The 27,673-nt window shown below is 44.6% G+C and overlaps 1 protein-coding gene across 12 annotated transcripts in view; it reads left to right on the plus strand.

Moving 5' to 3' along the window:
- myt1lb (myelin transcription factor 1-like, b) overlaps positions 1–27,673 on the plus strand; it is a 107,102-nt gene that overhangs the window by 39,907 nt on the left and 39,522 nt on the right. For 11 of the 12 annotated variants that reach the window (XM_042228396.1, XM_042228397.1, XM_014340017.2 and 8 more), the window contains 2 exons: positions 1,920–1,953; positions 25,460–25,929. In XM_042228396.1, the coding sequence (XP_042084330.1) occupies positions 1,920–1,953; positions 25,460–25,929 (504 nt within the window). The remainder of the gene's footprint in view (positions 1–1,919; positions 1,954–25,459; positions 25,930–27,673) is intronic. The other variant, XM_042228400.1, reaches the window with a different exon arrangement.

Raw genomic sequence — 27,673 nt, forward strand, 5'->3', positions numbered from 1 at the left:
ACAATGAAATATCTACCGCAGCGATATCCACTCCTACGAAACCCTGCGAAGTGAAAACAGGTTATTGAACTTTATTTAAACCAAAGAAACGGCAGCTGTCAGCGACTCTCCTTTGGAACATCTCAGTAAAACCGAACCGAGGCTCAGTCCACTGAAACATCTAAGATGCTACATTCATATTTTATCCCCTCCAACTCTGAGTGCCCGACATCTTTGACCAGGCGAGGATGAAAGTGGTGACCGCTGCTCCTCCATCACGAGGATCAAGCAGCAGTGTGATTGAAGTTCAGGCGAAACCAAAGATGTGTCACTGAGATCATCGTTCCCTTCATTTAGACAGAGTCATTTAAACAGAGAGCATCTGCAGTATAACATGGGACTGACCTTTGACCTTTGTTTGCTAATCCCAGTGATGTTTAAGCCCGTATCCTTCTACAGCTCTCATCTGTGAAACTAGTCCCAGCTGTGTAACGCCCACTCAGGCTGTACGTAGCAGTTAAAGCTGTTAGACAAGCAGCATTTAAAAAAGTTTAGTTTTGGCAATCAGTGACATACAAATCATCTCAAACAGACGTCTAACAGTCCTGCAGGTCATACACACACAGCAACGAGTCTGCTGTTTGGGTCAAGGGTCACGTCTGTGCACCAAAGGACAGGATCCCAAATGTCAGAATAGAATAGAATAGAATAGCACTTTATTGCCACTGTTCATGTACAAGGAAATTATGGGATCTTGGTGACTTCGAGTTCAGGTTTTTAGACTTGCGTTTTTAGGAATAATCCATTTTATTATTATTATTATTATTATTATTATTATTATTATTATTATTATTATTATTATTATTATTGTTGTTGTTGTTACTTTCAGAGCTTCCATCATCTACATGCTTTTTGTCCCATGAAATTAAAGTGAAATATTCCAACAAACCAAAGACACATCATATCTAAATTATTCTCATTGTGATGGCTCGGATCTCACAACGTTACTTTTTTCCTTTCAACATATTTATTTGTTAATTTATGATCACTCGTGACACTTGAACACTTTGCACTTTTTAAAATCACAGATGTTAAATATAAATAATCGAACCAATTTTGTTTTCATGAAAGTTTAAAGATTATTTCTTATCGTCACACCAAACGTTTCTGCTCCAGCTGCCTTTGAAAACAGCAAAATAAACGTGTATCGTGTGCAAACATGACAGCGTTTTACTTTTTACTAGCACAAAACCCAAATGTGTATATATATCATGTCATATAAAAATATTATATCAAAATAAAATACTGCCACAGAGAAATTACAAATGAAATTTCGACTCTTATATTATAAAGTATATTGAATTTTTATAATCATATTTGTCACCATGTTGAGATTTTTCCTGCAATAATTCTTTTAATTTTAAATCATAGATTTGAATGAATTTCTTTTCAGTTTCCAAATGTTGTAATATTTAGATTTAGAGACAGTTTATTAACGTTAAACTGTCGTCTGACAGTAGTTTTTAATGTTTATCTTAAAAGCTTTGTTATTATTAGTTTCAGTTTTTTTAATTTATCAAATATGATATAATATTTATCAGTTTTAGAACAGGTGTTAAATTTCAGTGTGAAGTCCACTGACTCACATTCATGTAGTCGTCCTGGTCTTCATACATATATGAAAGTGACAACTTTGTGACACTGCATCGTTTCCATATTGTTGATCCAAACATTCAGACGAGAGTAATAAGCTGCAGACAGATCACACACATGTCCTCAGACACAAGTACAGATGATGAATATACGCCTGCATTCAGTGACGTTCCCTCCAGCTTCGAGTGTTTCCCTGATGATGTCGCAGGAAACTGATGCAGAGTCACAGTCGTGGCCGTTCAGGCGGATTTCACATGTTTCATAATCTCTCTGTGTTTCTCTTCCAGTGCCTGTGGATCCAGCATTAACAGAGCTTTTCAGGTCAGTGGGAATGAACACACACACACACACACACACAAACCTGCCTGTTTTCCATGATGATCCCATACTCGAGATTCTTCCTGTGTGAGTTCCACACTCGCGTCCCTCCCTTTGGACATCCTCTGATAACAGCAGAACAAAAACATGCACCACTTTCTTTTTCCAACTCCACACATGAAATATTAAATAAGAGGATTTCTTGTCTGTTTTTGTCTCATGTTCTCAATGTTATTTCGATGATGGTCGATTATCAATGTATTAAGCATTCAGCACATTTCCTTCTCTCTTTCTACGCCTACAGCCCTAAAAGTTCTCGCTGGGTGAGTGGAGTGGGTGGAAGGTAGAACTTTATTCTCTTTGTCACTGGAAAAGTTTCCTCTCAGAACAGTTTTAGGAAGTGCCGTCATTTCTAAAACCATCCACTGTGTCAGGAACTACTTCAAGATACTAATTAGCTTAATTTACCTGCTTTAAGTAAGGTAACGTGACTGGAGCCACATTTAAGCTGTTAAAGCTTCGTGCTGGAAAGTGCTGCTAGAAAAAGAAAATGTTGGATAGAATTGTAAAAAACATCTTGTTTGCTTTATATTTACACGATGTATATTACTCACCTGACAGTCTCCAGACTAACATCAGGCATCTTATGAAAGGCTGTGACCCTCCAGGTTTAAACAATTATCACCCTGTTAATCTGAAATAAACTCTTAGCTTAAATGTTTGGCTGATATTAATATCTTAGGTGAAACTGACGAAAGTCTGACGTTCGACTGGGAACAGCTATGTTGGGAACAAATCACAATATTAATGGACCAGAAGAATAATTGTGTTGTTGTATATGTCGATCCGAGTCTGGTTTGGTTGTGTCGAGCTGCTGTTAGGCAGACTTGGTGATGCTGCTGGAAGCTTCAGATGTCAGGTTTCCTGAAGAGTTTCAGAGGAGTCCACCATGGTTCAGGTTAATTTGCACTATCATTAATAACATATGTAGCACAGAATATGTTTACAGCTAAAGTGCACCTTTATGCAGATGACACCATACTTTACTCAGCTGGCTGTACAGAGTCAAGCTTCTCATTCAGCCTGACGAGACAGCAGCACAAACCTGTTCCTGTGATTTATGCTAATCACAGTCGGCTCCTTGTTGGGGACCCGGAACTTTCTCTGAACTTTTTCTTATTTTGAACCTTTGCATAACCTTTGAACCTTTCTGGTCACCAATAAGCCCTCTAAAGCTGGAGGCTTTTGTCTGTCAGGGAGAGTTGAGAGCTTTTTATAAAGTATTATGTTATTCATGTTTTATATTATTTAATGTTGTGCCTTCATGGCCAGGTCTTCCTTGAAAAACAGGACTTCCTGGTTTAAATGAGGTTTATGTGCTCATTACAGCAAATTATTTGACTTCCATAAGGTTGTAAGTGACGTTAACTTTAACCTCCTAAGACCCGAACTCTTCCACAGCAGCATTTTTAATTTCTCTTTGATATTTGGGCTGATTGGGGTCCGATGAATGTAAAAACAAAGAATTACCAGATTTTTTTTTTATCTTATTTTTGTTTTTAAGAAAAATCAGAGCCACATATGAGGATATTCGTTTAAAATTCTGATAGAACAGTAGCAGCATAATGTCCTCGTAAGTGAATATCAGGTGCTTGTAGAGCAAAATTGAGTATTTTGGTCTAAATAACCCAAAATGTGATGTCCACATATGTGGACACCAGGTCCTAGGAGGTTAAAGGGCAATTTAAAGGTGTGGGCAACCACGTGTATTGCCCCCTTGTGGCCATTAAAAGTAAGGCACATTTAAGGCACTTCTGCATTGCCAAATAAAATCCTTGAATTTCCCTCAAAACGAGCTCAGACTTCCTGGGCGGTCTGTTAGTAACGTTACGATCAAATCGAATAGGGACCTTGTGAGTTGGAATCGAATCGATACCCAGCGCTAAGTAACACCACAGCAGCCACACTGTTGGTGGATAATGTCATTAAAATGCTCCATACATGGTTCAGAGGTCCAGTTCAGGTGAAGCCTAGCTGTTAGTCAGAGAGGCCACAACCCAGTAATGGCCTGACTCAGTTTTCGAGTGGACATTAGAGGAAGTGCAGGTTTTGGTTGTTTATTTTCCTTCCCCTGAGGAGGGCGACTGGTCAGGACAAGCAGTTACCATTAATGAACTCTAGTTAAAGGCTGCGGCTTCACTCCTCGTCCCCCTGAGACTGTCGACCTGCTGTAACATAAGTCAATAAGCTTATGCGCCTACATTCGGGCCGTGTCACTCTGTGAAATACCTGAACAGCTCCTAACAAAGCTGTGGATACACTGTGCAATCCAGGCTAGCTCTTAACCAATACGGACTCTTCTGGTTAGACGGTGGAGGCTAAGACGAGGAGGTGCTGACAGTGCGCACAGAGGCTCGAATAAACATGTGGCATGCTTGTTTTTCTCTATTAGCCATGTTGTGTCACCTGGTTGAAAGTGTGGATGCTTCAGTGTCCTCTACTCGTCTTTGCGAGTTGTTTCCACCACAGTAATGTGTGAGTTTCACTTTGTCCTTGGCTGTGTGTTCGGGGGGTAAGATAAGAGTTCCTGCCTACCTATATATCAATAAATAATATTCCACCTGGAAGATTACTGCGTAGCCTTTAGCTGATATTCATAGATAGTCCAAGGTGTACTCTCCCTGCTCTCTCCCCCTCTCTTTCAGTCTTTCTCCCCCTTTTCTATCATTCTCACCTCCTCCTCCTCCATCCCTCACTGTGCTGCTGCCTGCAGATAGTAATTAATCAGGGGATCGATGGGAAGCCTATCTCCAGGCTGAGGCGTCTATAATGTCGATAATGCTGCTCGATGGCCTCTCTCCCCGGAGAGCTGATAGTCTTCAGGGCGAACACGCTTGACATGGGCCGTTCGGCTCTGCGTATGTGTGTTTAAAATCCTATTCAGCATGGACACTACATGATCACAGTTACAAATGCAGTGAGAGACAAATATAGTGCTGCGTAAAGAAATTAATATGAAAAACTAATAATTTCTAAGATGAAAACTGTTGATTTATGTGAAAAAATCCCCAAAACCAACACAAACCTTTTTGACCTGATTTTACTGATAATACTTTAAAGGCTGATTTTACATAATTTTCCATTCTTTCTTTTTAAAATATTCATACTTTAATATTTATCTACACATTAGTTTATATCCAGATCTGCCGTCCTTTGTTATTATATCATTGTTGGAGAATTGTTATAAAAAAACAGAAACAAACTTGATTTAAAACCATAAAAATCTATGAATTCAATATATTTTAAGAACCGCTCCAGGTTTAATGCGGCTGATCCATAAATAAATGTGTTTGGGTAAATGCTTTTATTGGACCAAGATCGAGTGCATTAAGTGTCTAGGTAATGTTATCACTATCAGGCTTGCATATGGTAAATGGACCTGAGTGACATTCACATGGCCCATGTTTCTAATAATCAGCGGATGTGCAGTAATCCCTGAACAGATTGTCACGGTTTTTTCTACTTTTAGATCGAGGTGATGTCATAGACAGGGGATATTCTTAATATGGTCAGCTTGTGCAAAGAAGCCCCACCCACCTTTGTTTAGGAGGGGCAGCCAATCAGAAGAAAGTTGCTAAAACAGCTTGTTTCGTACAGAGGACGATCTGAGGAGCTGCACCGGTGTGACGTACAAAAGGATTATTTTGGACTGTGAATCATGCAAAGCTGCTGTAATGGAGTGACAATAAAGATGTTAAGGTTAAAAGAGAAGAAAAGATCCACTTTGGTGAATAACTGGCATGATAAATACAGCAGCAGCTGTGATGTAGGGCACATTTCATCCACTCAGATTAACTTTATTTAAATCGCTTTCATAGATTATACAGAATGTAAATCATTTGAGGCAGTGGGATCTCAGGTCTCAGCCGCAGTACACCAGTGGGGTCTCTGACTTTTCAGTGGCTTTTCAGTCACCATCAACTGGCACAGTAATCATAGATGTGCAGGATGGCTAATTGAAGTCAGAGTGCAGCAGAAAGTCACGCATATAGAGCATAATTCAGATTCATGTGGGAAGAAGCTGTTTAGAGAGGGTGCTTTCAGCATGCGGCCATTGCAGCTGCCTTCGTCTGTGCGCAGCTAAAGCAGCAAAGACACTGAAGGAAAAGGCATCCTTTCACATTTAAAGCTCCAATTACATGGATGAATTTCTTTTATGAAAGAAAAAAGCAAAGGTGGCTTTAAGAGAGGACCCCGTCTCCATAAAGCTCACCGTGAGATAGACGGGGAGGCGAGTTTGTGCAGACGGGAAAGCTCATAGCATAAACATTCGCTCCACATCTCCTCTGTCATTTGCATATTTACAGTCTGCCATGCTAATCATGTTTATTGGGGTGTATAAGAACTGCGCATGGGCTCGACGGCGGAGGACAGCTTTCTGCCGGAGACTGTGAGATATAAAAATTACCCCCAGCCCCCCCATTTTTGAAATAAATGGTTCCTCCTGCGGTAATCCAATTTCAAAAAGACAAAAAGAGCCGTCTTACATAACTAGGACAGCACAGGCTTCTGCTAATTATGGTGTTAAGAATTCCCCTGATTTCAAACAAAGGCCAAGATTCGTGCAGATATTTTTATGTTGTGTTCAATTCTTCATCCAAAAATGGAACTGAAGCTGCAAAATCCTGAGAAACTCAGTGCAAAAAATATAAATACATCAAGGAAATCAAATCCAGATTTGCTCGATTTCACTTTGAACACAGAGATTTCTGCTGTCAGTCCCTCTGTGCTTTATCTCTGAAGTGTTGAGAACAGTTAAGTAAGGAGGATAACGGCTAAAGCTCCTCATTTTTCCCCTGTCAGACTCCTGCTCCCTCACAAAAGAGATGAGGTGGTCACCGCCTGGCCGAGGAAGAGGGCTTTAGATCGTCAGCGTTAGAGCTGAAACGAGGCCAAACAGGAAGCGATTGACACGGCACAGATCCACTCTCCTCTCTTTGTCTCACCAACACGTCTCCCTCGTCCTTATAGCTCCACCATAGGCTGCGTTACACTGACCCACCCTTTTTTGCTCGGGGTCATCGCTCCGAGCCGCCCACGGGCTCGAGCCCCTGCAGCCATTCTGCACATCGCCGCGGGGCTGACGGGCGCCGCTGCATCGATCCAAGAGCAGCAAGAATGGAAGTCTTTTCTTTCACCGCTCATGGTTTTATAACACACCAAGGCACGCTGTGCACAGAAGATAATTAAAGACAGCTAAAATAAACATGGAGATATCACTTCATCAGCATGCCCGACTCTCCTTCCTCCTCTTCCCCTTCCTAACACTCTATCCTTTCCTGCCTCCTTCCCTGCCTTCCTTCCTCCCTCCCTTGCCCCCTCCCTTTTCTCTCTGGCAGAGCTAATTCCCTCTTCAGATGGTGCAGCTCTCATTTGCATACTTATCAAAGTGTTTGGACTATCCGACAGAAGCTGTAGGAAGGTGGGGTCATTAATATGTTAATTAGCCCCTTCGCTCCATCCTTTTTCTCCCCCCGCCTTTTAGATGCTGGCGCACCATCCGTATCCTCCACCTCTCTCAGCCTTTGAATGTTTGAATACCCTCAGAGGCCCTGCAAATACCATAAGACTCTGCAGACATGCACACACAGGGCTTAGGTTCACAACGACGTATAGAGAGTGCGTTTGCATGCATGCAGACAAATACACATCTGTGCTGTTGGATTAGCAATGTTTGAGTTTTGCATAGGAAATTTTAGCACCGTGTAATGATGTGGTTACAAAATTGAGCAAATATTATCAATCTTTGCCGTCAAGACAAGTTTGTCTATCTCAGTCACGGTGATGTCTGAATTTTAAGTAAGTGGAAGATGATATGTTTTCTTTTCATTATTATCAAACACAAAATTAAAGACAAATGTAAAATATATGTCTAAAGTAAGACTCTATTATTATTATTATTATTATTAGCACTCTGAGCTAACTATTTCCTAAAGAAAACACTGAGTGTTAATGCTAAGCCAAGCTTAGAAGTAACAATCAAGCCACTGAGTTGACTTGGAGGTGGTTCTGGTTGATATTCCCACCTGACCTGGTCAGAATCAGCTCATTTAAATTTTTAGCATTTTTAACACAATATATGCAAAATCTTACCTTGATACAATGAATAATTTCTGAGGTCCTTGAGTGTTTTTAATTTTTTTTAAATCTTTGAAGGTCCCTGTACGGCACTTAATCTGGGATGATTGGGGGCTTGTCCGGGATCTTTGAACCCTGTCTGGTTTGTTGAAATGAAATTGTATTTGTTTTTCTGCGTGCACACTTGAAGTGGCTTTGGTTTTTAGTTTTGTGAATAATATTCTTTGGAGTGTCTTGTAGGTTTTGATCTGTGTTTTAGATTGATTTGCTGTTTGAGAGCTCCTTTGAGTGATTCATAATCAGTATTTCTACTTAGGCATGTTTGAGAACCTGGGCGCACATTGCCTTGGAAGCATTTCCCTTGTTGGTTACCTTTTGGTTCTTGTGGAATCGAGTTCCCAGTCCCACCATCTGCTCGGGTTAAGTCTGTAGGTGTATGTTGTGGTGAGTTAATGTTGGTCCTGGTTTATTTCTTATTTCAGACCAGCATAAGCAAACCTGTTCTGGTTGTCATTGCATTTGTGGAAGCCTGTACTCCCAGTTATACTGACTGACATGAATAGACACAGTGTATTAAAAATCCCGAAAGTTCAGAAGTACAGTTTAATAATTGTATTCCCATGGCACTGTCACATTTATTTAAAAAATCACTTCATCAGGGAGCTAAACAGATTTCAAACAAACAACGAATCACCTAACTTGTAGACTGTGAAGGAGGCCAAACTGGTTTCCTATGAGCTCAAAATATTTGTCGTATTGAAATAAAAAACTAAGTCCCATCAGTCCATCTATTTGTATTTATCACGTGTTTGTATAGAAATACAGGCTTATTGGGCTTGTTGCTATCAGGCACCATGACTTTCAACCCGGAGACTGTGCTTTGAGTATCATCTCTGATCAATTTCAACTCAACCGCTCCATAAAGCATCATTTATTCTGGCTGAGGTCGAGAGTGCCCTCTATGGAGCAGAAAGTCCAGACAGTGGGAGTTCCCCTTTGCAGGTATAGCAGTCATACACTGCGTATGAAATATAGATGAAGCCGCCACAATGTTGCTTCGTAAAATCCTGTTTTGAGTGTTCTGGCTGTTGCCATCTTAGCTTTTTGAAGACCTTCCGGTCCTTTTTGACTGTAATGGGATCATAATTTCCTAAATGAACATCATGTCATATTCAATAAGACTAGAAATAAACCATAAATGCATCAGGAGTCTTTAATGTTTACTGAGCTCACAGATCCATGAGCAGCAGGTTTGTTTTATACAATCTGACGAGTCATCCCTGCTGGACATTGGCTTCAGTTTTCAGACTCTGAAGCGTCACATACCCAAACCCTAACCCGGCTTTTAATTACACTCTGTGGCAGAAATAGGTTGTAATGGTAGCCCACCTCTGAGGCTGAAGCTCGTGTAAAGCTTCACTCTGAGTGCAGTGCCAGCCTTCAGCAGGACGCCGTTAATGAAGAATATGTCCTGTACATAAAGGTTGGAGGTCAGAAGTGGAGTCATTCAGCAGCAGCAGCAGGACACCTTGTTAACTCAGACTTATCTGCTCACGAGCAGAGGTTAACGGGTCTGTTCTAACAAGGTTTCTATGGTTAGTCAACACTGATACAGGTGACTGAAGAAGATGCTGGCAGTAATTAAAAATGACAAGGGGAAGTTATCAGCAAATGTTGGCGCAAGGCATCTTGGGAATTGCTGTCCTTGATGCTATTTAAACTCTGTGGTTTGAGCACTAGAATCCACATAATCGTAGCGTTTATTCAGCCGTACGCTGGCAAACAAAGGCATGTGGTTCCTGAACGCGAGGCTTGGAAATAAATCAACATTTTTGTGTGGAAACAGAAAGGTAAGCAGCAGCCAGGAGACAGACTGTTACAACATCCTGCTCACCGGGTTTGATTTCAGCTTTTCAAGGACTTGAACAAACAGGATTCACTGAACGCACTCACTTTAGGGAGACTTTCTTTCATGCTTTCACCTCTGGCTTCTGCCATTGTTTTCACAGAGATACCTGCAGTAAATTGGGCATAAACATCAAGAAGTGTTGTTTTCCAGCCCTCGTTCTTTTAAACGTTCTCGTAGAACAGGCCGTTTTGATATTGATGAGCGAAGAATGAGGACGGTAGGAAGGGAAAGGCAAAGAGATTAGGCGAAACAAAAGGTGAGATGAGAGAGCGCTCACCTTGTTCTAAGCAGCAATAAAAGCCTCACTAATCCACCTGGCCTTGCCTCTGAGGACATATTTCTCTGTGTGCCAAACGGAGAGGGTGTTCAATTCAACCCACACAGGGCAGACTTAATAATTACTCTCGCTTTGAACGCAATTTCCTGGCTGTGGGGAATGATTGACAGATTGTATCCATGGTGTCAGGGGGGCCAGCCACGCCCACCCTGACTAAGGTAGAAATTAGAGAGCAGCAGGAGCTAAATTACACCTTAGCAGAGACCTCTGGCAGGAGGACAGGAGGGGAAGCATGATGAATGAGAAAAAGATCAGAACGGAAAGGTAGCGGGTGAGTCGCGTGGGAGCACGGAGATGATTGGAGGAATGGCTCGGAAATACATTTGAGGCACACGCACGCACACACACGGATGCTGGTAGACACACAAAGGCTCGCGCTGAGGTAATGGGTCTGCAGTACTATTGGAGTGCAAAGGGAGAGACACTTAAATGCCATCTCTGCAGTTGGGATGCTATTTACTCCCTCTCCCTTGCACACAGCCGTCTCTGCTCTCTCCACTATGTCATGCTCTCAAAGCACTCAGACTGATATGAGAGCAGCGAGCGGCCGGCAGAGTGGCACAATGAGTCTTCGGGTATCTACAGTGGAGGAGCTCAACAACAGCAGGAAGTGCACAGAAAGAGTGACGGATCGCTGCAAAGCAGAGAATAAATCTGCAGCGTCCCTCTGAAGAACCTCATTTACTCGTAACGTAGAGAAAAGACCCAAAGAATGATCTGCTTCCACAAATATCCTCTTCCTTTGTGATTAAAAACACATCGGTTATCACAAGCACTTCAAAAGTGAGACGTTCCTTCGTTGCCTTCAGCAGTTTGTGGGCTGATTTCTAAGTGAAGGACGAATTGAATGAAGCCTGTTTTCCCACCAGGAATTTGATTTCCAGGTGAAAACCACAGCCAAACATTGAACGTCCAATATTTGAAGGGCGGGGTTAATGACTTTCACTGTCTATTTGCAGGCGCTCTAATACAGGCTCGAGGTCAGCTGTTTCATCCAACCTCCCAAACTGTCCGACCTGATTATTTCATTATGAACTACGACCATGATGAAAATAAGCAAAGCAAAATGAAATGCTAACCTGATGTGTTACACTAAAGCAGAACAGTACTGACTTTGTCCTGCACTAAATCAATGACTTCTCTGTAGTAATAGTCAGTAGCAGTACAGGCCAATCAGACAGCAAGCTGCAGCTGTTCAACCCCGTCACACCAAAACTGTCCCTGAGTAACATCTGGAAACTACTCAGCCTCATCTTGTCTCACTGTTTGACACATTTTGTTATGTAGGCCGTCTGAAAATAGCCTACAAGCTGCTGAATCTACAATGTGAAATTCTCTAACAGGAAACTCTAAGTTACAAATACCCACCTTAACCATAATATTTAGATTCAGCTAATTGGACTTTCTCATGGTTTGTCACGTATCGTGTCACGCTGTCATCTACGTTGGACGCAGTTCAACCAGGAAACTTGAGTTGTGAGTGGTTGATTTCTCCGCTCGCTAGCAGAGTACTGTGGTCGTAGTTTGCTTGGAAGATGCAGACTTGTCTGCAAACACTTGCTGAGTGGCAGCGAAACACCAAAAAGTCACGCAAACTGAAAATGAGACAGTTTGCCTTCAAAATAAAAGCTTTTCAGAGTTTCACTTGAGATCGTTAATTTTTGTGTACAAATTCCATGCAAACTGGTGGTGACCACGGCAACCGTAGCTGCCAAAGGAAAGAGGTTTTTGCCAAATGGGTGGAGAATACAAACTGGTGACCACTGTTTGGCAGGCAGTTGCAGAGCAGTCTTTGGACAGGTTACATGGTTAGTGACAAGTTCTGGGTTTTGAGCCATAAGTGACCATATTTGGATCAGAGGGTGGAGTCCTACTTTCAGCTCCATCCACAGATACTAATCTAATCAGTCCGCAGTAACATCCAGACAAAAATTCACTCAGCGAAACTGGAGCTCGGACTTGTTGGACCGTCTCTCAGTATAATTAGCTGCACAGCAGCCATGTTAGTCAGATATTATATTGGTCAGATGCTTTAAAAATACTCCAAAAGGAACAAACCAGTGTTTGTATGTAGTTGTGTTTATTTCTGCTGTAAGGTTGGACATTTTAACATGGGAGTCTACAGGGACTGATTATATTTGAAAGACAGCTTCAAGTGGCCATTAGAGGAACTGCAGCTTCACTTTTCACCCCCAGAGGTTGCTGCTTTGTGCCAAACCACTTATTCCTCCTGATGGTCTGATGGTCCACTAGGAGTCAGATGGTGTACTGTAGGTTTACCTCTATCTGGGTAAAGTGCTTCCATCCTGGCTTTAAGGACCCTCGACTGGAGCAGAGCCTTCAGAACAGGCTCTTCACCTGAAGAAAGAGAGGGGACAGAGGCGAGGGGCAGCTCACTGACACACATTCGCATCCACATCTACATCGGCGCTCTTAATGCGATCACACACGCACACGCACAACCTACTTCACATGTAGAGCAGCATTCCCAGCTGAGTGCCGCTCTCCAACCTGGCAATTTGAGCGGAAAGAGAATCCAGCTAAAGTACACAGGGCGTCATGCTGATTTCACAACAGGGGGGTTGAATGGCAGAATGGCCTCACTACAGCCCTCGTTACTGATCCGGCAAGATCCGACTCATCTGTTTCAATAGCACTCTATCATTTGCACTTATGTGTGCATGCACAAGTGGAGGCAGATTGCACGAGTCCATATTTTTCGCTGGAAATGCTGCTTCTATGTGACGCAGGACCAATTTCACGCAGTCAAACCTGTACGCCAAGAGCGAGCGACGAGCACACGGAAACGCGTACCCACAGCAACGTCTGACGGGGATGTTTTTGGGTGACATTTAGTTTCTAGGTTGCACAAGATGCTCGTATAAATGAATCATGAGTGAATCTGTGAGGTGTGAATAATAGATGGGAGGAGAGGTAAAAACAAAGGAGTGCTGTTATTATTTGTTAATAAGACACTCTGGAGCATCACTAACTAGATCTCATTACCTCCGTAGTCACAGGCATGTATACACACACATTTTCCCACACACCACATGCCAAACTCATGCACAAGTCTCTCATCCTGCATGACTATTTTTACCTGTGAAGCCTGCCGTTGCCTAGCGCTCTGTAATTACAGCCCACACTCCACCAATGAGTGATTAGAAGCAATGATGGATGGGTTAACGCTGTCACCTTAGGATGCCATGGTGCTGAGCTAATTATACGAGCGTACACGTGTCACATACCTGATAGCCCTCTCAGCCTTCTGCCATAACTCTGGAACAGGTGCGATAAAGGTGGACGATGTGTCTCCTGTTAATCTGCAGATAAGGCATGATGAAGTAACGCCGCAGCTGATTAATAGATCTCCGTGGCTCCTAAATGAGTTCCTTTGGTGTCACTTGGCACTTTAAATTTGCCTCATCAAACATCTGCTCCTGCGGCGTTACCATTTGTAGGCGGCCACGAGTTTTCCACTTAAAGCCAGCGCCCTGATTTCATCATCATCATCATCATCCTGTGTGAAAACACTGCCAAAATATATTTGGAGATTTTCACAATTTCAGTTTTTCTTTTCACCGCCTGAAAAGCTATGGATTTGCTGTCATATATGGACTTTCTGTCTCTGCATAGACAATGTCTGTGCAGGATGGAGATGGAGCGCGCGCCTACTTATACATGCAAAGTGTGTGCGTGCAGACGGGGGATGTGAGGGGTTGCGTTTATGATTGCCACGACTGCAGCTGGGGCTGTGGGCTGAGTAATTGCCTGTCTTGGTAGGGGGAGCGTGGTAGCGAGCTAAAAGTCAAGTGCTCTCTTCCTGCTGTAGACCTCATTTGGATTCCACATAGCTAGCTAGCAAGCTAACGCCAGCCTTGGGCCTGTATTATTCATAGCTTGACAGATAGCTCTCACTAAAAGCATTGGAAGTGGGCCAGGTGGTGATGGAGCGACAGGGGAAGCAGCAACACTGCACCTCGCTCTCTGCCTGGCAGGAAGAGAAACAGATATGGAAATTGAAGATACAATGGCGCAGCAGAGAGATGAGCAGCTTTAACAGAAACAGGGAAATGCTAAGTGGGATCGGTACAGAGATGAAGAGAGTGAAGAGGTGAAGAGGGGACGAAAGGAATCAGACAGAATTATCTGAAGGCCGCGTGAAGCTAAAGGACAGTACAACTACAAGACATTAAAGCAAAGATAGAAGACGAGCAAGCTCACCGCAAAATGGAGAGAAGACAGAAGCAGAGTGACTGTGAAGAGAGAACGAGGCAGCCATCCACCCCCGCCAAGCTCAGGAACCCCTCTGCCTCCATGTGCAGAACCAGATAAGGTCGCATTAATCAAAATCTGCCACTTCCCCTTCCAAAAAAACACCGTCTCTGCCATCAGCCCCCCTCTGTGAAGTATCTGTCACCGAAACAGAAATTTCCATATTTAATGGGAAAGCTTTATATCACCAAAAAGACAGTGTGGGCTGAGGGTGAAAGAACAGAGTCGGTCGGATCTGTCAGCTCTGTCATTAGCTTCTACACTTTAGACTTCATGTGGAGCCTCGGGGTTCATTCGGTTTGGCTCCGACGCAATTGTTATCATTCCCGCAGTATGATGACGGAGCCGGTCAGACATCGGTCGCTGTCACGTGCAACCAGAGGAACTATGGTGTAAACAGCGCATTATAAGGTTACTATTTCCTGTTCCTGTGCCTACTGCACGTCAGAGCAGTGAGTCCTTTTTCACTCAGTGAACTCCTTCATGTGAAAATGTGCCCGTTTTAATTCATTTTAAACTAGATTTGATTCAGCTTTACGCTTACTTCACCAGTTAGTATATATTTAGTTTACCACATGTGAACAGTCACAACCCTTTACCGCTCCATTTAACAGCTATTCACTTTATTAAATCACCATTTTCAAAGGTTCAGTCAATATGTTTTAGCTAACTATTCCACTATTATTAGCTGTTAGCTATTCTTCTAGCAGGCAGTGTTCCAGTCTCTGGAAGCAGGATGAACTCCGCTTGACATCAAGTCACTGAAACAGGTGAACATAGTTGACTGTACAAAGTGTGACCATTATTGTCTTAATCCCCCGTATGAACAGTTAGCCATGTCACAGAGCTCAAAGCCTTTTAACTCTGCTGTGGCTTTATTGCTATTAATATATTTGAAGGAAAACCTCATTAACAGCTGTTTTTATCTTAGCCACGACAAGCATATGACTTTGTGGAATTTGGTGCATCATTGGAAATTAAATACTTTATACACTTTTTAAAATTCGATCAGCCTTAAACATCTGCAGCAGTAATATTGATCCATGTAACACTGGTGTGGGACATTTGTAGAATAATTACTATTATTATAATCATATTATTACTACTACTATTAATAATTGCTTTTACTTTGAATGCGTTATGTGCAGTTTGCCAATAATGCAGTTTTTTATGCAGGGAGGTGTTTTCATCGTGTTTTATTTGCTCCATGTAATCAGTCTGATATGATTCTTTAATTGTGCAGAAATGTGAGGATGCAGCTGAAAATGATGAGACAGGATTATTAAGTTGTTTTAATTCTGGTCATTTTTATGTTGTTGAAAATTGGAGGAAGATGGGAGGGGCTTAAATCATAATGTTAGCTGGTTGTTTCAGTCATCTAGTGTTGGTCAACAGTTATGACTGATATTAGCAGCACTACTTTTAGCGAGTTCACCATTTCTGTCACTTTTTACATGAGTGCATTTTGGCTGTTTCCACTGTGTATCCTTTACTTTTAGGCAGCTTTCAGCTCTTCATGTTTACTCAGTTGTTAAACTGTAATTTCTCGTTTTGTGAGATAAGTTGAATTTATCAGCCTAGGATACTGCAGACGTACCCCCTGGGGTATTGGTAGGCCTAAATTCCTGTGTGAGAGAATAACTGTGCATTTTTCTGCTGTTTGTTGTTTCCTCGTATGAACCTTTAATGCATTTTAAAAAAGCCTTTGAAAGCATTTCAAAGCCAGGGCTGCTAAATGTACAGTGGCACACACATGCGACTTCCTTTTTGATGACATTTGTTTATTCCCCCTTATTTGCCTCCTGTGCATATTATGACAAGCCTGCAGACTACCTTTCTGACATCACCCGGCGTCAGATAAACAGGTGGTGTTTATGCTTTTTTCATCCTCTTTTTTCTTCTTTTTTAATAACCGCATCCCTGAGGAAAGACATCAAAGGGAATAACAGATCATGTGCGATGAGCGCAGAGCGTGCCAGGGGGACATGATGGGCATGAAGAGGGGAGGCGGGGGGCAGGCAGCTGCTCAGGGCCAGCTTCAGGCCCGGGCACATCCTGACCCCTAACCCCTGAACCCACCACCAGCCCTCCCTTCCCCCCCGCCTGCCTCCTCCGGCCAGCCCTTCCCTTAGAGCAGCTGCCAACTAAATTACATCAATGTCAAAAAGCCCTCCTCCTCCTCCACTGCTGGAGAGACAGGGCTTAGTAAACATGGCACAGAGTGGGAATCACAATGAAACACACAAAGGGCAGACGCTTTATTCTGAACGCCAGTATTCGGTAAAAGATGAGGCTGGTGTTTCTTGTTATTGTTGACAAATCTCACGAAAAGAGCGAAAGCAGCCGTGCGTCGGTGCATCCATACGTTCTCTGTTCTCCAGCTGCTCCGTGGCTCTCAGCAGAAAGCCTGCTGGTTCCTGCTGGAGATGGAAATCTGGAGAAATGGGACATGAAGATATGCACTTTGATTTAAAAAGACAGCTTCGTGCTGCAGGTTTTAGCAGTATATCCAGTATAAGGAACAAATCTGCTCATCCGAATAAATGGGCTAACCACGAGAAGGAGCTCCTTTCCAAAATGGCAGATAGGCCAGCAGCTAACTCACCGGCTTCCCTGTGCGCTCCTCTGAGTTGAGGGTGATTGATTGAAGTCATTACGCTTGTGGAGAGACTCCTTACCTGGCTAATCCAGGAGTGATTTTAGCTGCAGTATGACAGATAGCCACATTACACCCCCTGATTCTGCTGCCCGATGAGCTCCCTGCCTCCAGCTCTGCTGGAACATTATGCAGAGTAGCTTGTACGATAAACACAGATCAATAATCGACCAAATCTCCGACCTCGGAGTTAATTCAGGGGCCTCGAAACACAAATACTTCATGATATATGATAAATACTGCATTTAGTTATTTACTCACAATGAGGTACACAGTAAGTGAAAATCACATGTCATTGTAGTTATTTCAGCTTCAGTTCAAAAGACTTTTAAATGTTCACAGCGAGGAAAACCCGACAGTTGTGCTAAAGTCACGGCGCGCTGCAGTCACCTCCATGCTTTGGTGTAGGCTGGTCACAGAGCTGATGTTAGATATTAATTTTCATCTGTTCAGATTTATACAAATGGTCAAAATCACCCACACGAACATCATCGACGAACAACAGGAGCTCTTCTGTTTCCCCACAGAGCTTCTGCAGCATCTTCTTTTTCTTTTCGTTTTTCCAGAACGAACCACAGCAGACACAAAAGCTGCTTCTGCTTCTGAATTTCCACCAGAAGCATGAAGGGAAATCATCTTAAAGGGACTTTAGCTGCAAAAAGTGACCCCGTAAGATCCTATATCTCTGCAAAATCCTCTACTCTCTGATTAAAAACTGACTCTTGGCTGTCTTTAGATGTCTTCCAGTGTGTGGTAGGCATTAGTTTAACGTAACCCAACAGGACAAAGAACAACCATTGCAGCTCTGAAGGAATAAATTTCCTCCTTCGACTCTTTCGGCATTTCATGTGGTACAACAAGAAAAACCCTGGCCCGTCTCGTCCCATCACAGCCCCATAAAAGCTCCATAATAAAGACACGGAGATGCTCCTCGCTCAAGCGTGGTGCTCAGGCTGATAAGACGAAAGGACTCAGTCCACCATCTCCCAGTAGAGAATCATGGCCTTAAACTTGGAGGTGCAAATGTTTCTACCAGCTGCTTCACACTCGACCGCATGCAGATGGACACACCATGATGCAGAAAGCATCTGTCCATGAAGACCACAAACAGGACTGTGGACAAGGAGCAAACACCCACCCAGAGTCAAACAGCCACTGAAAGCATGCTTGACTTTGGGTCGAGGACACAGGTTTATGTCACAAACCTGACCAAAGTTGAATCTACATTTAATGCAGTCAGATCAACGCTGCATAGCTAGCTATCGACCCAAACTGTATTAGCAGTGTCCAGGAAAAAGAAAAGAAGTCCAGCTGCCTCCGTGACCTGGATGACTGAGCACCGTGCACACACATGTACCAGGAGATGTTAGCGTATGAGACCACGGCATTGACACTGAGCATTTTAGGAATGAGGGCGACTGCAGGGAGATGTTGCTCAGCACACGTGAGGCTGATTTCTCGCCACTGTTGTGTGTCTCAGCCGAGCTGAGCTCCCGGGCTCTCGCCGGGCTCGGGATAAAGGAGGAGACTCGACAGGCAGCGGGGAGTAAGGACACCAGCCAAGGCTCGGATAAAAACAAGAGCAAGAGTTAACGGCAAGAGTCGAGGCAGAGCAAGTGGAGTATTTGACTAAAAGTTGGGTTTAGTAGCTGCAGGCTGCACGTTAGAGCTGCAGCAGCGAGCAGACATGAGCAGCGAGTCTTTGGGGGCCCGCTGCCTCTCAGCCTCTCCACCGCCGCGCCCGCTGTCTGAAATCATTTAAATTACCGGCTGAAGAAACGGGGACTGTGGCATGTTAATGCTTCCTGGAGAAACGAAACACGAAAAGATTACAGTTAAATGATGCTTTCATTATTAACGCGTGTGCGTAAATCCAAGTGGACATGGAACCGCAACACCTACAAACATCATGTAAGTTTCCCTGACAGTGAGGATTATTCCAAGACCGCTGCTCCGAAGTAATTTTTCATGAGCTTTAGGACAGTCTGACAGTTATTCTGCTGAATCTGTGTGTGTGTGTTGGGGTGTGAATGGGTGATAGCAGCTGATATCCAAGCTGGAGCCAGAAAACGCCCCAAATTGCAGCGTCTGCCATGCGCTGAGCCTCCTGCACCGAGACGCTGCCTTTTGTTCTCGGCTGCTTGCGGGAGAAGCCTGACAGCTCTGAAATGATCCTCTCTCCTCTTTCACACTCTCTCACACACACACAACTCTTCTTCTCATTTCAACTCTGCTGCCATAGATTCCCCATATTTCTGCACACACACAGAAGACTGGAGGACATGCATGCAAACATGCACAGAAACATACATTCTCCCTCTGCCTCCCTCCTATAGCCTCCCATTTTGCTCCCCGTCTGCCTCCCTCTCATTTTTCCTTTCTCCTCGCTGGCTGGCGGTGAGGATGGTGAATCCCTCATGGATTTCTGGAGGGTATCACCATGGAGACAGGGCTCTGCCACACATGTCTATAGATCCTCCTGCTGGATAGGGAGCACAGTTAGAGGTGGTGCATTCCCTCCATCTCTGCTGTGCTCTGTGGAGGCAGACAGAGAGGCTGCGAAGAATGAGAAAATGGGAAAGGAGGTGGAAATATGGGAGGAAATCCACGGAGCTGAGTGTTTCTTTAACGGTTCTCAAACGATACTGAACATCAAGAACATTCTATGCTGCTCTTTAAAGGGCTCTGCGTGACGTTAAGAGAACATCTACATGTTAGTTCCTTTACATTACATTTAGTGTGTTTCAGGTTCCCACGTGGTTCCTCATTGGCCCTTTGGGAACATTTTGTTCAGGACTTCATAAGAATCTTCTTCTAGCTATTGGAAATGCTCAGTGCAGCACTACACACAAGACATGTGGGACCTACAAAGAACGTTCCCTCATGGTTCCCCACTGGTCCAGGTCGGTCCTATGCAGACGTTCCCTGTAGAGTTTAAAAGGGGATTCTGTTTTTCCTGTTTTAAACTACATGGATGACATTTGGGATGTTTAGAGAATATTCCAAGTGGTTCCATGAGAACAATAACGTACTGAGCATGTGCACATATGAGGCTCAGCTGTTCTTATTTAAACTTTCCAGTTGTTTTGTTTGTTAGTCTCAACGTAACATGGATGGTGAATTTGGGATGTTCAGGCGGTGTTCCCACATGGATCCATCATTCCCATGAGAGCGGTCAGGAAAGGGTCTTCAAAAACTTCCATATTAAGTTTCTTTATTGGTGACATTACACAGAGGACATCAGCATATGTTTCCACGTTGGACACGTGAGAACATCTCAAACATTCGCATATGGCTCCAAGTCGGTCTCATGAAATCGTTCTTATGTGACATTTGTTTCGATAATGTTCCTGTATGGTTCCCGATGGGTGACGCTGAGAGGTTTCGAGGACTTAATCAGGATGTTCACATATGGATCTAAGCTGCTCGTTTAATGTGCGTTTAAGAGGATGTCCAGTTCTGTTTATTCATGGGTCACATGACAGCGTAACACAGAGGACACCTTCAGGATGGACGCCTGTTGGTAAAATGAGAAAATCCCTTTGAGAAGTCAAGAACATTTAATATTGTCTCAGTACAACGCTGCAGTGTCAAAGGTCAGCTATGTGCACATGAAAACAAGTCCCCACTTTTAGATGACGCTGCATGTGTTTGTTTTTTTTGTGCAGGATTACACAGGAGATATTTGGGAGCATTTAAAAGACCTGATGGGGTCTGAGTTTGTGCGTATTTCATGAACAACGAGGGGACAGTCAAGTTGTTCTCGGGATTTTCAGGGAACCAGTCTTAAAGTTCCCTCTCAGGTTCCCCAGGATGTTTGGAGAACCTTTAGTTCTGCTCACGATGCGGAGGCAGACACTCAGTGGACTTTTGGACATTCTAGAAATATTTAGGAGACGTTCCCTTTCCACAGAGTGTCTGCATCGAGCAACTTCACAATTTAGACTCCCGGGATGTTTTGGGAATGTTTGCTGGCAGAATGGATGTTGCCTAATGTTCCAGAAAATTCCCAGTCACAGTGCTGTGTTCTTTAAAGAAGAGTGGGATGACAGACATCAAAAGTGTTCGTCCCTGTAGGTCACGACACTGAAGTTCGGTAACCTTTTTAGAACCTTCTGTGACTCTAAATGAGGATGAAGGATGCCGACCTGTAATGTTATTCTAAAATATGAGCCGAGAAAGGAGCCGGGGTGAAAACAGACAGAGAGATTTGAGGTGGGAATGTTTGGTGACAAGAGGAGATGACGAGGGAGAGAGGGAAAAAGCAACAGCAGCTGCCTCATCCGTGCGTCACGGAGACAAATAGTGTGTGATGCTAATGACTGGCTAAAGCTTTTGCCCCTGCTGCGAACAGCCGCTAATATGACTGCTAATAAAGGCACCGTGGAACGCTGTCGCATTCCAGCAGTCGCTCAACTGTCGCCCAAAATTAGCCAAACAGGAGCTCTCCCTCTCCTGCCGCCACCCTCCCCCCCGCCTCACATTAAATCGCAGGGAATGGGGCCCTCTCCTTATCCAAAAGGTTTCTTTTCTGCATTAAAAGGCCACTTGTTCACACTGTAATAGAATTTGTTCCATCTTCTAATGCCAAGGATGCCCACTCCATGAAATATGAAGTGGTCTTTTTGTGATCTGAGGCTCTTTTCTTCTTTGATTACTACCTCTCGTACGGCTCACTCTTCTTGGAGGACTTTGTGATGCTGCCGGGGGGACAAAAGCAAAAGCAAACTCAGGATGGTGCAGTATTTTCTCATCGCCTTCCTTTGTCTGCACAGTGACTGCAGAATTTCTTTTTAATTATTTCTGGAATTTTAATTGCCAAGTGAAGCGAGTGGGATGCAGTGCCTGTGATGACGAACGTCGCAGCCAAGGTCACACAGCGATGGAGCCAGGGAACGTGGGATGGCCGAGCTGCGGAGGCTTCCTGTGGCTTAGTCATCGTAGGGCAAACAAACCTTTCACCGTGTCACAACGAGCTGACGGCTCAGGGACGAGAGGACACCTGAGAGCCGGGCGCTCTGTACGCAACGCTCCTCAACGGCAGCGTGATTAAAAGTCATTTACATAAGAATCTGTGTGGCTGCTCTCAGCGAGCCGGAGCTCTTTAATGGCATCCAAATGTCTGTTGGACCGTAGGTGGAACTTTCAGCAGCGTCAGGTTTTAAAGCTTGTTCACGCTCTGCTAAAAGGCATCCCTGTTTGTACAAGCCTGACCCGAAATAATGAAGCGCACTCGACTCCTTTTAAAACTACAATGAAAAATACACAAGCCAGCAGTTATTATTTGCTATCCATTAGCTGATGTTGCAGAGCAATTATAGCAATTCAACAGCATTGTTTTGATTCAGGTGTAGTCACATTAATACCTGTCAGCCACTGAGCCGGCGCTGAATGCTTGACAGCAAACACCAAGTCAAACGTGCTCCGTGCAGCATTTTCAGGTATTAAACGCTTTTTTATTGCCAATTTGTGAACACAGGATAACGCAGTCTAAAATACGAGACATTGCCCAACTTTTGTTTGTCTGAAAATCCAGGAGATAAAAGGCTCACACTCGTTCCTCGAGAGCCTCGCTGCAGTGCTTCCCAACACTGAGCGACGCTGGCTAACGTAAGCTTAGCAATAGAGCCGACTAATCAGGACGTCACCAAACGACCGCAGCAGACTCCACAAAACCCAACACTGGTAGCTTCAGAGGCTTCAGATGAATACAGAGAGCTAGCTAAAGCCTCGGTCGCTCAGGCCTGAGCACTGACTGATAGCCGCCGCTTGCTAGGGGAAAATGAACCGACTGGCTGCAACTGGTTCCTGGTGGTACCTGTGAAATAGATGGTGAGACTCCGATAATGCAAGCCTAGAGACCAGTCAGTAATCCCATGGTAACCACCAGTCGCTAGGGAAAAATATATATTCCCTGCCTGGTTGCTGGAGGTGAAATAGGCTGCAAATCCTCTGCTGTCGTCGCCTGTAGTTTTCTAAAAAACGCTGTGAAAACATTGATGCAAACTGGAAACAGTGACCATTTACCTTTAAAGTAAAAGATGCACCTATTGAAAATGTTTAGTGTCAGCGGTGACGCTAGACTTTTACTTTGAAGGAGAACATCTCAGTTTCTGGTTTGCGTTGCACTTTTTCGAGCTTCACTTCAACTCAGAGAGCACGAGTCAAGTGTTTGCAGATCAGTCTGCATCTTCCATGCAAAATGTGCATGTCAACAGCGGCAGTGTGTGAGCAACCAAAGCAATAACATCGAGGGTTTTGGTGCTGCACACTCTTTGCAACCCAGTTCACTTGGCAACAGCCAGCGACCTCGAGCAACCACTCACCAACCACTCACCAACCATTCACCAACCACTCACCAACCATTCACCAATCAGAGGCGTATGTGACTGAGGCCTCAGCCCATCTGCTGTGTTTTGGGGAGGGGCGGAGCTGCTGTCAGGGGCGCTGCTTTGAGTGGATAAGGTGGGCACTTGTAGTTTCAGCACGTCAAAGGCTGCTTTGTTGTGTCTACACTGACACTTGGGCAAACAGTTTTTATGCTCTCTCAGCTGCAGGACAACATACATGACATAGAGAACACGCAGGCCGACAGTATCCTGCACACGGTGCTGCACTGGTCGCCTGCAGGACTGCTTCACTGCTAAAATAAAGGTGGAACTGCAGGACCAGAAGACAGAGGGAGGGAGGAGGGGTGAGGTGTTTATCTGCTTTTCACACCGCTCCCCCACTCCCCCCACTCCTCCCACTCACCTATCCCCCCCCTCCTGCCAGCCCGCCTGCCTTGGCAGCCGCTAACCTGCTGGGACCGGCCCTTGATTTATTTGGAGAGGGCGCTGGAACAGAGGGGCTGGGATGAGTGGCATTTTAATGTGCTTTTGAGATGTTTGGTCACAAGCACTATTGATCACTGTGCTGCAGCACGCCACCGCCCCCTCCCTCACTGTCCTGCAGACCTTCTCGCTGCCCTGGGGGAGAGGTTGTCAGGCAGGGAATGAGTTTCCATGTGGGCTTAGATTAATGAAATGAGCCCCCTGGTTGCGGGGGTGCAGGGGGTCAGACCATTAAGGAATCTCAGGGCTGGGCGAGATTGAGCCTGCCAGCTGACTGACTGATGGGCGAAAGAAAGAAAGAGAGAGCACAAGGGAGAGGATATTGGATGAAGCAGAGGAAGAGAGGAAACAAAAAGGGGTACCTGAGACCGTCTGACCACTGCGATGAGTTTTTCCCAGCACAAAAGTAGCTCACAGTGACTAACAGCTGCCATTTTCTCCCCTCGCGGTGCCGCCTGTGCCATTCGTTCACATCAGGTCCCACTCTAAGTAGCGCAGAACCCGGGGAAACATCCAGAGGTTGTAAAAATGGGAGCCAGGGATATTTCACAGCCGAGTGAACATGCCCAAAGCGTGTTTAGCTCTCTCGCACTCGGGCCTGGACAGGGGGTTTATTTGATGGCCAAAACACTCAGCAGAACTCATCATAATTCTGACTGTGTGGTGCTTTTGTTCTAACGTGCCAAATGTGCGTGCGCAGCCACGACACACACGAACGGTCGCACACACGGGCGGCTCGGGGGGCCCGGTAGGAGTCGGGACTCTCCGAGGTTTGATGAATCAAATGGATTAAGCCCCTGTGATCAATAGCCGGGGCAAATACACAGATTATCAGATTATCAGATTAGGATCTGTCCCCCTGCTGCCGGGGGGAGCCGGAGAATACATTAAAACCCGAGGTGCCTCAGCAAGATTCAATTAATCAGGCTACAGGTTGTCTGTTTCCCCTTACAGTCAATTCCAGACAGGCAGATGTGTTTTGCTTCACTTGGGAACAAGGACATATCAGTTTGGAACAAAGCGTTTGCAGGGCATGCACAGTGATTTTCTCCTGCCGGAAGAGCAAACTGATGGTACCTGAATATCAATGAATGTGGAAACTAAACCAGATCTTCTGCTTTTTGTTTCCCTGCACAGATAGAGAGTCGACATCTTTGCGTTTTGTTGTTTATCAGTTAATGAGTGCGTGTCTAATTAAGGCCTTTTGGGCAAAGTTTGATCTTCTGAATATTTCTTTGCTCCTGAGCGATGTACTATATAACCACAGCGTCGCAGCACAGGCCCCGGCACAAACCAGAGTGAACGTTTATGGGCAGGTGGTGCTAACGGCTAACGGCTGCCCTCTTATCTCTCCTCTGCAGTGTGTACGGCTGCCCTCTGGCCAAGAAGAGGAAGAGCATAGACAGACAAACCTTGGAAACGTCCCCAAAGAGGAGCACCTACCTTGATGACATGGACAACTCCACAATGGAGGAGTGCTACGAGACGGACGGAACCGAGGAGATGGATGACCGGGAGGAAGAGGAGGAGGAAGGAGCTGTAGAGGATGAGGAAGAGGAGGGGGAAGTGGAGGAGGAGGAAGAGGAGGAGGTAGAAGCCTACATGGACTACAATGTAGAGCAAATGGAGCACGAGGACGGGGAGGTGGAGACAGGGGATGGAGAGGGGGAAGAGGAAGCAGAGGAGGAGGAGGTAGAGGTGGAGCAGGAAGAAGAAGAGGAGGGTGATGAAGGAAGGGTGGTGGAGGCGGAAGAGGAGGAGGAGGAAGGAGTAGAAGAGGTGGATTATGAAGACGGAGAGGAGGAGGAAGGAGAGCAGAATCAAGGGCAAGGTGAGAGCACTGTCATTTCCACCTGTTATTGTTATTGATGATTAATTATTGATATAATGTGTTAGGCATAATGGGTAAGAGTACCTTCAGTGAAGGGTTTAAAGGCACGTTTTAATGCCACTTTCCACTGAAGCAGCGGCAGTGCAGGTCCAGCCGGCCCCACAGGCAGCAGCTTACTGCTGCACAACAACTCCCATCGTTGTGTTTGAGGTGGGAGGTTGTGCCAGTTCTCATTTTCACACACACTGCCTCAGAGGAGGTGAGTCCTCTGACTCCATGGAGAATGACATTTTGGTCTGGTTCTGTGCATTTCCACCCCTAAAACACTGGTGCCAGTACTGCTGTTAGTGGATATGGGAGGGGTGACTGGAAGAAACTCATCAGTGATTCACAGATGCAGCCCACAGACTCTGTCCTCCATGACATAAAGTATCCAAACAGTTATCAAGCCTGTCAAAATGTAGGCTAGTTCGTCTGGTTATAGAAACGTTGTCACAGTGGAAACACACCCTGCAGCAGCGGCCCCCAGCCTTTTTTGCCCCACAGATGGTTTAATGTCACGCAATATTTTCACGACCGGCCTTTAAGGTGTCGCGGATAAACACAACAAAATAAAACAATATGACCGAGACAAAAACTGTGGTATTTGGTAAATATAATAGTAAACATGAATTCACTGTGTAATTGTGTAGCTTTATTAGCAGCGTCCTCCTGAAATGCACCAACAACACTGACAGTAACATCCTCCTCTCTGCCCCTCCTCTCTGCCCCTGTCAGGTCGCTATGGTAACGCGTAAATATTTATTTCAAAATAAGACGAACAACTACAACACAGGAAACTGAGTTAACGATAAAAACCCTGAAAACCATAAATTTCACACCCGTGAGTCGGTACCAAACGACTCAGGAGCCAGTCTGTGGCCCCGGGGTTGGGGACCGCTGCCCTGTAGCACCCAGGTCCAGTGGACACGGTGCCTGATCTAGAACTGGTTCCATGTATTTCTGCCTCAAAAAGACCAGCGCCAGGCCCAAACAGCTGAAACACTTTTGCTCGGCTCAAAGCTGGAACCGAGGTTACGCATGTAACCAAAAGTCAGTGGCGAATGAAAGGGCAGCTAGTAACTTCACCAGTGACTGCCAGATGCAGCTCACGGATGTTAGTCACCATTTCTTCCCATGGAATTTGCAGGAAATTCTGGTGCTAATGCTACAAACCTGTAGCCATCAACAGGTGAGACAGGTAACAAAGCATGTGTTTGAATAAATAATGTTTTAGTGTCTCTGCATTAATTGGAAGGTTAAAATTTCACTCAGCACAAAGGCTGATCATGGCAGGAAGATTATAAACGAATGCAGGCACTGTGTTCCCATCATTGCCATGTTGGTTATTTTGAACTATGCCTAATGAGCAATAGGGAGCATAGGCATTAAAGTGACCTGCAGCATACCCACCTTCATTGTTCCTTTTTTCCACTCAGTTAAGACATAAACTACAAAATAAGCATCGTGTTTTACTCAGTAAGACTTTAAACCAGCGACTGAGACCAGAAACGTATCAGAGCAGTGTTTATTGAGCTGAGATGTGAGGCCGGCAGCAGGCTCGCTTTCATGTAGACTTCTATACAGGGAGTGCAGAATTATTAGGCAAATTAGTATTTTGTCCACATCATCCTCTTCATGCATGTTGTCTTACTCCAAGCTGTATAGGCTCGAAAGCCTACTACCAATTAAGCATATTAGGTGA

The sequence above is a fragment of the Haplochromis burtoni genome, unplaced genomic scaffold (genome assembly GCF_018398535.1).
Source record: "Haplochromis burtoni strain Fernald_Lab_line unplaced genomic scaffold, NCSU_Asbu1 Contig_321, whole genome shotgun sequence".
NCBI classification, from domain to species: Eukaryota; Metazoa; Chordata; class Actinopteri; order Cichliformes; family Cichlidae; genus Haplochromis; species Haplochromis burtoni.